The 12,390-nt window shown below is 56.0% G+C and overlaps 2 protein-coding genes across 14 annotated transcripts in view; both read right to left on the reverse strand.

Annotated features, from left to right (window-relative positions):
• Positions 1 to 50: 50 nt before the first annotated feature.
• Positions 51 to 6,140, reverse strand: ROGDI (rogdi atypical leucine zipper). 2 transcript variants are annotated; one of them, XM_009250424.4, is made up of 11 exons: positions 5,699 to 6,140; positions 5,554 to 5,625; positions 4,672 to 4,754; positions 4,436 to 4,490; positions 3,644 to 3,742; positions 2,846 to 2,941; positions 1,733 to 1,831; positions 1,235 to 1,348; positions 1,102 to 1,151; positions 878 to 1,004; positions 51 to 591 (listed from the first exon to the last, which is right to left on the reverse strand). In XM_009250424.4, the coding sequence occupies exons 1-11, from the start codon at positions 5,741 to 5,743 to the stop codon at positions 550 to 552; spliced, it is 882 nt and encodes a 293-aa protein (XP_009248699.1). In that variant the 5' UTR covers positions 5,744 to 6,140; the 3' UTR covers positions 51 to 549. The 2 variants fall into 2 exon arrangements, with proteins under 2 accessions (XP_009248699.1, NP_001129005.1); NM_001135533.1 differs by having other exon boundaries at positions 58 to 591; positions 3,662 to 3,742; positions 5,699 to 5,794.
• Positions 6,141 to 6,421: 281 nt separating this feature from the next.
• The window catches only part of GLYR1 (glyoxylate reductase 1 homolog), a 44,360-nt gene continuing 38,391 nt past the window's right edge, over positions 6,422 to 12,390 (reverse strand). For 6 of the 12 annotated variants that reach the window (XR_008514353.1, XR_008514351.1, XR_008514352.1 and 3 more), the window contains 2 exons: positions 7,748 to 8,544; positions 6,422 to 7,372 (listed from right to left, as the gene is read on the reverse strand). Coding sequence is in view for 6 of the 12 variants with exons in the window: in XM_063717099.1 (XP_063573169.1) it covers positions 8,470 to 8,544 (75 nt within the window). In the remaining 6 variants the exon portion in view is untranslated. 12 annotated transcript variants of the gene reach the window in all.

Consider the following 12,390-nt stretch of genomic DNA (forward strand, 5'->3'; position numbering starts at 1 on the left):
CTACCAGAGACCCCCTGCCTGGGTCCCCACTCAGACAGACAGACAGGGGCTCCAGGCGGAGTCTGATGATCTTTATTTCTTAGACAGCCCTGGATTGGGGCTATGGAACACAGTCACCAGCACTACACTCACTCCTAGGGTGGCTCTGTCTTTGGTGTTCCTGACCATCCCCTGGGACTCATAGCTCAGTGCCACCCCCCACCCCACGCCCTCCAGGGGGAGGGGACAGCAAAGGGGAGAGGAGGGAGAGCCCTGGGCCTGGCCCTGTCCTGAGTCCAAAGATTCCCATGGTGACCAGAGGGCGGTGTTGGGAATGTGGGACACCCTCGGCCCCGCCTCCCTGACCTCCCCACTACCCCACCAGACCAGCCTCCCTTCCTCCTGGCGCTTCCAGTGTCCATTCCCGGCAGTGCAAATGTGTTAGGTGGGGTAGGGAGTGGGATAGGGAGATAAATAGCAGCCTGGCGTTGGCACTGGCTAGTGCTCTGTGGTGGGTATGAGTAGGGGACAGGGGCTGCCTTTCTGGAGACAAGCTCCTGGGTGCTGTGATCAGAAGGGTCTGTAGCTCCAGTAGCTGGAGAACACGGAGATCTGCCAAGGGGAGAGGGTGTGGTGAGTTGCTGGAGGGAGATGGGGTGGCCCAGGGGAGATGTCAAGGTCACCCAAGGACAATATGTCAGGACAGGGCATTGCTGCCTAGCAGTGCTGTGGGGTACACCAGACCCCAAGACTGGGGCCCTCTGAGGGTGTGGCAGGGCCCTCAAAATCCCTGCCCACTGTGGGGGTACACCAGACCCCAAGGTTGGGGCACTCTGAGGGTGTGGCAAGAACACTTAGAAGCCCTTCCCCTAATGAAGGCGCTCGGCCCAGGCCCCACCTTGTCCTTGAGCTGCTGGCAGAGCTGCAGGGAGACGGTGAAGTAGACCAGGGCGTCGTTGAGCCAGGGGATCACGCACTCCACTTTGTGCACGTGGCTCACCTCCAGCCGCTGAGAGCCCCACTCGCTGTGGGCGGTGAGAGGGTCCCTGAGGAGGGGCCCGGCCCTCCAGGTGCGGAGGGATGGGGTGGGCGTGCCTGGACCCCCCTCCCCTGCCTACTTACAACATGGCTCCAGGGCTATGCAGCACCGCGCCCCCGGCTGGGCGGAAGTTCTAGGGAGAACAGCACCAGACCTGTCAGGCCTTGCAGGGTGTGTGCGTGGCGGGCAGTGGGCCGGGCAGGGGTCCCTCCTCACCTTGGTGGAGTTGGGCTGCAGGGCATGCAGCTGGTACACCGTGAGGCAGAGCTTGTTGAGGTTGATGTAGACGTTGACCAGCAGGTCGGAAGGCAGGGCGGGGGCGAACATCCGCTGCGGGAGGCAGGTGAGATGAGGCCCTCGCAAGCCCCCAACCCAGGCTGGATGGAGCGGGGCTCTGCAGTCACTCATGGAGTCTGCAGGGGACCCCAGTCCCCACGCCAGAGATGCTCTTCTCATCAACGGGGGCTTCCAAACTTTTCCCAGGTGCCCCAAGTATCTCCTGTGCTGTCAGGTTTGGGAACCACTAACCCGAAACAGGGTTAACGTATTTTGGGGGCACAGGACGGAAGTCAAGGACCCCATCCCAGAAACCTGCCTAGACAGAATATTCCAACTATAACCTGGGAGTGGCACCCCTCAGCATTCATCCTGAGGGCAAGCTGGGCCCCGCTGTGGGACCCCTCTCCTGGAGCAGGGGCTGGCAGGAGCACTGACCGTGAGGCCGCTGGCGGCGATCTCGGGGAGGGTGAGGGTGGCGGGGGTGGTGAGCCGGTTTCGGGCTCTGGTCAGCTGCAGCATCACTGCGTCCATCAGCTGCAGGGAGAGGCGGGGTTGGCTCTGCTTCTTCCCGTGTCCCCATGCATCAAGGAACAACAGATATGGTAGCTCCCACTCCCGCCCAGTGGCTACTGTTCCCAGGGCCCGAAAACCAGCAGCAGGGGCCTGTTAAAGACAGGTAGTTGGGCTCCAGCTGGGTGTGGGGGAGGGCAGAACGTCTGCACTAATGTCAATCAGGATGGGGCTGATTCACTGCACGGGGATCCCGGGCACTGGATCAATGGGGAATGGAAGGTCCTGGGCAGTCAGTCCCAGGGACACAGGCTTTGTGGACAGGGGTACAGGCAACAAAGGTTGGCTGCAAAGGGCCAGAGAGGGCTTCCTGGAGGAGGCGATGGATGACTGGGTTGAGGTTTTCAGGGGGGTAAGCCAGGGTCACGGCTGGTGGATGGTGGGACCACCTGGAGCCCATTCCTTCCCTTTGCCGTGGAGCAGAGCCCTGGCAGACTCCCCAGAGCCCCAGCTTTCATGCCATTCAGCCGTGGCCATGAGTACCAGGGTGATGTGGCTCCCAGGAAACACGTAAGAGCTGACTGGGGGTATAGGGCCTGCAGCACCCTAGGGTGGTTACAGTTCTCGAAGGGATCTTAGTCTGTCTGGTTCTAAGTGTGAGGAAACAGAGATCCTGACAGGGCAGGTGAACCACCGGAGGACACACAGCGAGTCAGGGGCAGAATTCAAGCATGAGGTCAGGTGCCCAGGTCAGCTCTTCACACGTGCCACGCGGTTAATGTGAAGGATTTCACTGCTGCTACCGGCAGTGGTGTGTGCCGAGTGCTTACTGGGGGCCCCGTGACCTGAATTATTATGGTGAACAGTCACTCCAGCTTACCCCTGACCCCACAGGTAGAAAATGGAGACACAGAGTCGGCAGGTAAGTGCTTAGAGGTTGCACAGCTCAAAGTGGAGCCCCTGGGATTGGAACCCAGGTGTGATTCCGGATCAAGGACGTGGGACTAGGCCCAGGAGTCAGCCCTGGGGGCAGCTCACCTTGAGGACCTCAGCGCCTGTCTTGAACTGGTAGCTCTCGTCCCGGCTGATAAGCAGGTAAATGGCTTGGCTCACATGGTTTCTGGCATCCTGGATCTGGAAGCAGGGGTGATCCAGAGGGCTCACGCCAGCTTCCATGCAGCCAGGAGGGGAGAGTGGGTGCTGCCTGCCTGCCTGCCCCAGGTCATTCCACTCTCCACACTGTCATCCCTGTGCCCCAGAGGGCCAGGTCCATGCCAGGTGATGGGCACCTGGCATCACCTGGGGCAGGCCTGGTCTCTGCCCGAGCTGACTGCCCCCTCCTTTCTAAGGGATGGACAGACACTAATGCCCAAGACAAGAGTCTGTGCGAGTTGTGGAGGGAAGCAAACAGGGTGACATGGCAGGGGCAAGGGCGCTGAGATGGAGACAGTCGGGGTGGAGGAGGCAGGGGAGGAGGTTGGGGCCCAATGGTACGGGAGCTGCCAGGGAGCATGGGCCTCATCCCCAGAGCCATGGCAAGTCCCTGGAGGCTCTGGGCAAGGGAGTGACTTTTCAGAGGGCTTCTGAACCATCTCATCCAGCCAGCTGCTGTGGGGACTCCACAGTCCCAATGTGGCCCTTGGGGCTCTCAGGCCAAGTTCTCTACCTCCCCACGTGGTGCAGGCTCCGGGGCTTCAGGGAACGCCTGCCACCAGCTTTGCTGCTAGGAAACACCCTCCCAGGCTTGCTGTGGCCACAGATCCCCAGGGCTAGTGCCTCTCCAGGGAGGCCCCGCGGCGGGCCTGCTGCCGCCTGTCCTTGTGGCTGAGCACTTGCCAGGAGGGGCGGGGTCACCTGCTGCAGCTTCCACTGCTTGTCCTCCCGGAAGGTGAAGTGCAGCAGCTGGTTGTTCCGGGGCATCTTCAGGTTCACATCCTGACAGGCAAGAGTGGGGTGAGCCGGGCAGGGGGGACCGCCTCCTGCCACAGCCACTCTGAGCCCTTAAACCCAGGGCAGAAATGGGGTGTGTGGTGGCTCAGGCCTTGGCCGCTGTATAGGGCAGAGGGTCTCCCAATGCCTTGGCCGTTTGGGGGGTGAACAGGGAGGACAGGAAACAGGAAACCAGGCCCAAGAAGAGCCACAAAGAAGTGAAATGGAAAGAGGTGAAGAAAGGGGAAGGGGAAGGGGAAGAGGAAAGGCAGCCTCTGTGAGGCTCTGTGCAAATGGGGTGCATCTAGTGTCTACAAAGGCCAACAGATGGAGCCCAGGAGGGGGGCCTCCCCCAACGCCTTGGTGCCTGGCACAGAGTCGGGTGCAGACTGGAGCTCAGGCAGTGGCTGATTCAACTGTGATGTGTGGCCAGCCTAATCCACCAATGCCCATGTTTCACTGGTCCGGACGCCAGGCCAGGCCGTGTCCAAAGAATCCCTCTCCTGTACCTCTTACTGAATCTGCACACCGATCCCGGGAGGAGGTGTGAGGGTTGCTGTCATTTTCCAAAGGAGAAAACTGAGGCCAGAGAGATCAAGGGTCCCGCCCAGAGTCGCAGGACTTGTACAGAGAGAAAGTGGGAGCTCCCATGCTCTTCTCCACTGGCAGGATGGGAGGGGACAGGGCTGGGGGACTCACCGCCTGGCTGAGGGCATCCCCCTGCAGAGTCAGCACACCCTTCACCTGGTCTGTGCTGTAACATATGGCGTCAGAGCGGTGTCTGTGGTCACCCCGCCACCACCCAGCCCTCCCTCCCGGCGGGCTGCCCCTCCTGTCCCATCGCACACCCAGCTGGTCTGCAGGACAGGGCTATGACCATGCCTCCTACCCCCCAAGGTACCCATTTCCCCGGTTTCCGCCCAGCCCAGGCTTACCCACAGCTGCCTAGAATGAAGTTCTCTTGCTTGGCGGGCCCCTCAGTGCCGGAGCCCGGCAGAGTGAAGCGCAGAGAGGCCTCCTGTGGAACAGAGGGAAGGAGGGGAGCTGGTAGCGCCCACTCAGGCCCGGCCCAGTGCTCCTTCCAGAAGCCCCCCTCCCTCCAAGTCAGCGGGGGGAAGGAACAACGTGGCCTGGCCTCACCTGGGTTCAGCTGGGGTGGGAAGACCCTGCCCAAGCCCCCAGGGCACCTAACCGTGAGCCCGATCTCTGCTTATCCCACATTCCCTGAACACCACCTGTGTGCCCGCCTCGGGGAATACAGAACAGACAGGGGCAGCCTCCCAGCTTGGTTGAGGGGGAAAGGGGCAAGTGGCAGAGTAAGGGAATAAGGTAGTAGTCATGGTAACCCGCGGTCCTGGGCCACAGCAAGCACTGCGCCGGTTACTTCTGTGAGCTGCCTGGCTCATTTATCTACACCCCAGCCTCGGCGAAGCGGGTACTGTTATCTTCCTTTCGCCAATGAGAAAAGGGAGGCCCAGGGAGGTTCAGTGACTTGGCTGAAGTCACACTGCCAGGCAGAGAGGCAGAATTCTTCGGCTCCCAGATTGGATGGCGCTGCTCCCAAGGCCGCCTTCCCCGACCGGAGGCCGGGCGGGACTCAGGTCCTTGCTAGCACCCTCGTCGGGACTCGCTCCTGCCCGCACACAGGTACTTATATAATGAGGTCGGCTCGAGTTCGCGGAGGCGGGGCCCTGCCTGAAAGCCGCGGCAGCCGCACACTGTAGGCGCTCAGAACGCAGCTGCGGGGCCCCAGGTGGAGCCAGGGAGATGAGGAGGGAGGGTCGCCACTCCCGGCGGGGCAGGGCGCGGGTCGTTACCTTGAGGATGTCCTGCAGCTGCTTCAGCACAGCGTGCACCTCGTCGTGCAGCAGCCAGCGGAACTCCTCCTCCTGCGGGACAGACAAGGCGGTCACGCCCGGACCCGCCGCTCCGCCGGCCCGCCCGCTGGCCCGCGCGCCTCACCAGCACCGCCCGCTCCGCCGCCGTCGCTGCCATCACGGTGGCCATGGCCGCAGGCCGCCGCCGAGCGCCCTCCCCACCGGCCGCTGCTCCAGTCCACCAATCTTCCTGTCCTCGATCCTCCAGTCCTCGCGTCCGCCTCCGGCGCCTGGCTCCGCCCCCACCCCTGATTGGCGGAGCGGGTACCACCCCGCCCCCAGGCCGGCTCCGTGCTCGCGATTGGCCGGCGCCTGTCGGCCCGCCTCGGCTCCCGAAACCTGCGGGAGCCCTGGAACGAGACTGGCGGCTGCGGGAGTGAGGCTCGCTCCGGCTGGCCAGGGTCGCGGCCGGCGGCTGCGCGAGTCAGGCTCGCTCCGGCTGGCCAGGGACGCGGCCGGCGGCTGCGCGTCAGGCTTGCTCCGGCTGGCCAGGGACGCGGCCAGCACCAGCCTGGGGCGCCCGCCCGGGGGCGGAGCTCCCGTTTCGCCCCCAGGATATGATAAGGCGCTCTGCTCCACTCGCGCTCACTCATTGGCCGGCAGGACAGTCTGTCCCCGCTCCTTCTCCCTATTGGCCCGCTTGGCTCCGTTGGTCGTGGTTCCAACCCTGCAGCGGACCCCGCCGCCACTCGCAAGTCCGTCTCCCCCAGGATGCGGAGGTCCCGAAAACCCACCCCGGCCCCACCGCTGCCTTCTCCTCCCACCCATCTCGTCGAGGGCGAGGGAAGCAGGACTCCTGCGGCACAGCTGTGTTACCAAGAAGTGTTTTATTTTTCTTGCAGTAGCTTTGTTAATTGCACAAAATCATGTTTTGTTTTTGCCATTTAAACATTATCACACAATCCTATTCTGAAAGACAAATGTTCATTAAAAACAAAGCAAAAATAAAAATTCACAACCTTAATTACCTAGATTTGTCATTTAAAGGTTTAAAGAAAAAGAGGGGCTTTCTTACAAGCTTTTTCACAAGTGTCACATTTTCTCCTTAAAAGGGAAGGATTTCAAAAGAAAGGTGAAATAGCTTAAACAGAAATATTCATAAAAAGGAACTTTACAGAATTGTCAACAATATTAAGACAACATTGACTAACCAGTTTCATTACCGCATCTTCCCCCGCCCCCACCCCCAGTGTGTCCCGCCAGGACTAGAACAGGCTTTGTGTTCAGACAGAAATGCTTCAAAATCCCAGTGAAATGAACTGTGCTAAAAACCCGACAGGCACCTTCCCTGCCCTCCCCCACTTGTCTTCTGCAATCCTCTAACCTAGTTTCTAATCTGTGAAAGGGGCCAAAGCTGAGAGGGGGAAGGACCCCGCCCTAGTGTGGCCACCTTATATATAATTACATATTGCATCATAAATGCTGGCCTTCCTTCTGCAAATGATGATTTTGGAAAATCCAACCCATGCAGAGGGATAAAAAACTGACATCCCTTGGGTGACTTCTTTTTTTTTTTTTTTTGCAACATCCCAAGCCCCACCCCGGTCCCCTATCCAAGGACAAATGTAGGGCCTCTAGGATGTCCCAGACCCACCTCGGAGGGCCAGTCAGTTCAGGTAGGTCAGGCCCAGTTCTCTTCCCTCCCGACAGACCCCGGGCCCGGGAAGCACCGAAGACCATGATGCTGGCTGGAGTGAAGACACTCGTTTCCGTATCAAGAGCTGAGCCTAAGAAATGCTCATCGTTGGTCAGGCTGGGTCTGGGCCAAAGAAGGGACAGACAGAAAGAAATACTGTCTCCACGGGAGGAAGAGGGAGAGGAGGGAGGATGGAGAGCGGTGGGCATGCAGGGAACTTGGCAGGGCAGGCTGGAGAAGGTGGGACCACCGGGAGGGGACCGAGGTCAGAGCGGCTCTTCAGAGCCAGGTGAGAGTCTGTGGCCTAACGGAAACAGGAAGGAGCGCCCCCAACCCCCACTCCTCTTGACTCATTACTAGTGGCCCTGAGGCCCCCCTCCCAAGGGCTGGAATGCAAATCCAAATACTAAAACAGCCTAGGGAGAAGCGAGCGCCCGCTGTGGCAGTGGCATCTGGGGCATGGCTTCGAGGCGGTGAGGGCCGGGCCTCCATGCTCACCTGCAGGCCGGCTGCTTGCTGCACTCCCTGGAAAGCCAGGGCCCCATCTTCTCGGGACTCTGCCAGTCTCTTTTCAGTTCACAAAGGCGTCTATGGAGCGCTGGGTGCACACTGGACGCTTAGACGTGAACATCTTTCTCAGCTCATCACCTGAGGTTGGAGGGCCCCAAGGGCCCTTCTGTCTGGGCCCCTCTGTCTGGAGTCTGTACTGGCTCATCTGGGCCCAAGGCCTCTCCTTGTAGGGAATCCAGTGGGAGATGTGGACATGACTACAGCCTCTTCGCTCTGGGGGAAGCTGTGGGAAGGCTTCCAACTCTCGTTGCTGATTCTAGTTCCTTGACTGGAAGGGGTTTGAGATAAGACAAGCTCGGAAGAAAAAAAGCCAGGCAGCAGTTTCCGGGCAGCTTCTATCCTGGGATGAGAGCCTCTGTGTGTGTGTGTGTGTGTGTGTGTTTGTGAACACACAGCCACCTCGTCCGGGGGGCCAGTGCCCAGCTCAAGAGCTTTCCCACACGCCAATCCTGCTGACACTTGTCCCCTCCCCACCGGCCTCAGGGGAAGGGTGCTGCTGTGTGCTGTGCTGATGGCAAGTCTCAAAGTCTGTATAAAAGGAAATGGAGATAGGTGGGCTGGTCCAGAATGAAGTCCCAGGCCCCCGACCCCATGTGAGGAAGAGGGGGTCAGAGGGGGGATTGGAGGGGTGTGGGTGGGATGTCGACAGCTTAGTGTATGTAGGCTCGGTACACGGCGGACATATCGTTGTCGGACTGGTCCAGCGCCTTGGCTCTTTTGTACACCTGGAAAAAAAAAAAGAGATGGCTCAGTCTCTGGCCCCAGAGCTGCCTTCAAGACCTAGACCTGATTCCTGGAGGCAGTGCTGGATGTGGCTAGCAGGCAGTGCTGGAGCCCAGGCTGTCTGGTTAGGAATCCTGTTCTGACCCTGCACAAAGCACCTCCATTTCTCTGGGCCTCAGCCACTGTGCTTCTTGCTCTGGGAGAAGGAACCATACCCGGGGGATCTTGTGAGAATGAAATGTACTATGGGATATAAAACATTCAGCATTGGCCGGGCACTGCGGCTCATGCCTGTAAGGCCGAGGTGGGTGGATCACTTGAGGTCAGGAGTTCGAGACCAACCAGGCCAAAAAGGTGAAACCCCATCTCTACTAAAAATACAAAAATTAGGGCCAGGCGCGGTGGCTCATGCCTGTAATCCCAGCACTTTGGGAGGTCAAGGTGGGTGGATCACGAGGTCAGGAGATCAAGACCAGCCTGGCGACCACGGTGAAGCCCCTTCTTTACAAAAAAAAAAAAAAAAAAAAAAAAAATTAGCTGGGCATGGTGGCAGGTGCCGGTAATCCCAGCTACTCAGGAGGCTGAGGCGGGAGAATAGCTTGAACCTGGGAGGCGGAGGTTGCTGTGAGCTGAAATCGCATCACTGCACTCCAGTCTGGGCGACAGAGCAAGACTCCGTCTCAAAAAAAAAAAAAAAAAAAAGAGCAAAACTCTGTCTCAAATAAATAAATAAATAAATAAATGAATAAAAAATAAAACAAGGGCAGATGAAACACCCAGAACACCTATACCTCAGAGTGAGAGTTCTCACACCTGTGGTGCTTCCGCCCCCAGGGGACATCTGGTAATATCTGGAGACATTTTCTGTCACCTGAGGAGGAGCTATGTCACTGGCGTCTGGTGGGTGGGCTACCCAACATCCTGCAGTGCTTGGATAGCCTCCCCACACAGAATGGCAGTAGTGCCGAGGTTGAGAAACCCTGCCTTAAAGGATGAGGGAGAGGGAGGGGGAAAGAAATGCTTCTATGTGGTTGCAAAGTTTTTACATTTAATGGGAAATGGTACGAGATTAACTGTTTTTTTCTTGAGACAGGGTCTTGCTCAGTTGCCCAGGCTGGAGTGCAGTGGTAGGATCATGGCTCATTGCAGCCTCGAACTCCTGGGCTCAAGCAATCCTCCTGCCTCACCTGCCTCAGCCTCCCAAGTAGCTAGGAATAGGGTGCTCGCCACCACGCCCAGCTAGTTTTTTAATTTTTTTTTTTTTTGAACAGATGGGAGTCTTGCTATGTTGCCCAGGCTGGTCTCAAACTCCTGGGCTTAAGCAATCCTGCCTGACCTCCCAAAGTGCTAGGATTACACGGATCACAAGTATAAGCCACTGTGCCTGGCAAGATTAACTCTGTCTTAAGGATTCATACTGCAATCTGCAGAGTAACCACTAAAAAAAGAATGCAGAGGCAAAGTAAAAAAGAAAATAGATAAATGAAACTGGCTTTTTTTTTTTTTTTTTTTTGAGATGGAGTCTTGCTGGAGTGCAGCAAGTGGCACGATCTCGGCTCACTGCCAGCTCTGCCTCCCAGGTTCACGCCATTCTCCTGCCTTAGCCTCCCGAGTAGCTGGGACTACAAGTGCCCGCCACCACGCCTGGCTAATTTTTTGTATTTTTAGTAGAGACAGGGTTTCACCCTGTTAGCCATGATGGTCTTGATCTCCTGACCTCATGATCCACCCGCCTCGGCCTCCCAAAGTGCTGGGATTACAGGCGTGAGCCACCGCGCCCGGCCTCTTTTTTTTTTCTGAGACGGAGTCTTGCTCTGTCGCCCAGACTGGAGTGCAATGGCACGATCTCAGCTCACTGCAACCTCTGCCTCCCGGGTTCAAGCGATTCTCCTGTCCCAGCCTCCCGAGTAGCTGAGATTACTGGTGTCCGCCACTATGCCCGGCTAATTTTTGGTATTTTTAGTAGAGACTGGGCTTCACTATATTGGCCAGGCTGATCTCGAACTCCTGACCTCAGGTGATCTGCCCGCCTTGGCCTCCCAAAGTGTTGAGATTATAGGTGTGAGCCACCGTGCCCAGCTGAAACTGGAATTCTAAAAAGAAAGCAAGAAGGAGGAACAAACAAAAGACAAAGACAACGAACAAAAATCAAATGATAAAATGGCAGCTCCAAATCGAACCACATATCAACATAACTACTAAACGTCAATGCACCAGTTAACCTTCAGAACCTGACCTCTGAACTCCTAACAGTATAGAGCCTAAGCTCATACCATCCAAACGACCTGAAAGCAGCGAGCTGCATTGAGAAATTAACCTAAAAACTCTGCTTCCAAGCCAATGAATCCTGCAGTCAGGGTGGAGGCAACTTGGAAGCCACTTCAAAGAGAAGCTTTCCCAGCCCAAGCCACATGAAACCCTTGAGAAATAACTATAGTCAGAAATGAGCTTTCATCAAAAAAGACTTATAAAATACACAAGGAATTCTACTGTCCAGAGAGAATCCACTTGTAGAATGAACAGGGGGGACTTGAAATAGTAATGTAATCTGAAAGAGTCATGAAATAAGTACTCTGAAATGTTGAAACAGACAAGAGACAGAAGACAGAATTTAGGAACAAGGCTGCACGCGGTGGCTCATGCCTGTAATCCCAGCACTTTGGGAGGCCAAGGCAGGCGGATTACTTGAGGCCAGGAGTTCGAGTCCAGCCTGGCCAAAATGGTAAAACCCTGTCTCTACTAAAAATACAAAAATTAGCCAGGTGTGGTGGTGCATGCCTGCGGTTCCAGCTACTCGGGAGGCTGAGGCAGGAGAATCACTTTAACCCAAGAGGTGGGGGCTGCAGTGAACTGAGATCATGCCACTGCACTGCAGCCTGGGCAACAGAGTAAGACTCTGTCTCAAAAAAAGTAGAATTCAGGAACAGAGAATTATACTATGAAAAGCCAGGTGTCAAAAGAACAGTACTGGCTGGGCGCGGTGGCTCACGCCTGTAATCCCAGCACTTAGGTAGGCTGAGGTGGGTGGATCACCTGAGGTCAGGAGTTTGAGACCAACCTGGCCAACATGGTGAAACCGTATCTCTCCTAAAAATACAAAAAGTTAGCCAGGAGTACTGGCAGGCACCTGTAATCCCAGCTACTGGGGAGGCTGAGGCAGGAGAATCGCTTGAACCCAGGAGGCAGAGGTTGCAGTGAGCCGAGATTACACCATTGCACTCCAGCTTGCAACAAAGGTGAAACTCTGTCTCTAAAATAAAATAAAATAAAATAAAATAACATAACATAAAATAAGTGTGTCAGCTGATAGTACTTGAAAAATACAGCTGCTGTTTCACAAAGTGTCATTTTTATTATAATAATATGGTAAAGACAAATGTTTTTCAGTTGTTTTTTTTTAGATTCAAATTCTATGAAGATGAGCTAGGAAAGTGGAACTTCTACCCTAAAAAACTTTTCGAAAGTGTATGTGAAGTTGGATACAGCTGTGCACGCCTATAGTCCCAGCTACTCGGGAGGCTGAGGTGGGAGGATTGCTTGAGCCTAGGAGGTCAAGGCTGTAGTGAGCTATAATTGCGCCACTGCACTTCACCTGGGCAAGAGAGTGAGACTGTGTCTCAAATATAAAAAAAGTGCACATATAAGTGCTTAAAACGTCATTTGAAAAATGCTAATAAACATACTAATTAAAAGGCAGATACCGTCAAAATGGATAAAAATCCAAACCCCAATTACATACTGTCTATCAAAGCCATAATTTAGACATAAATAAGAGAGGAAATGGATGGAAAAATATACATACTATGAAAACAACAAGCCTGAGAAGGCTGTAGCAGCTTTCGTTTTTT

Source organism: Pongo abelii, chromosome 18, assembly GCF_028885655.2.
Source record: "Pongo abelii isolate AG06213 chromosome 18, NHGRI_mPonAbe1-v2.0_pri, whole genome shotgun sequence".
Lineage (NCBI taxonomy): Eukaryota > Metazoa > Chordata > Mammalia > Primates > Hominidae > Pongo > Pongo abelii.

Bases quoted from the DNA above. Each gene is read 5' to 3' on its own strand.
- ROGDI (XM_009250424.4), bottom strand. From the start codon at position 5,743: ATGGCCACCGTGATGGCAGCGACGGCGGCGGAGCGGGCGGTGCTG. The intron at 3,743-4,435 runs GTGAGTCCCCCA...CTTGCCTGTCAG, and splicing joins GGGATGCCCTCAGCCAGGCG to GATGTGAACCTGAAGATGCC. The intron at 1,832-2,845 runs GTGAGCTGCCCC...CTCTCCCTGCAG, and splicing joins CAGGCGCTGAGGTCCTCAAG to CTGATGGACGCAGTGATGCT.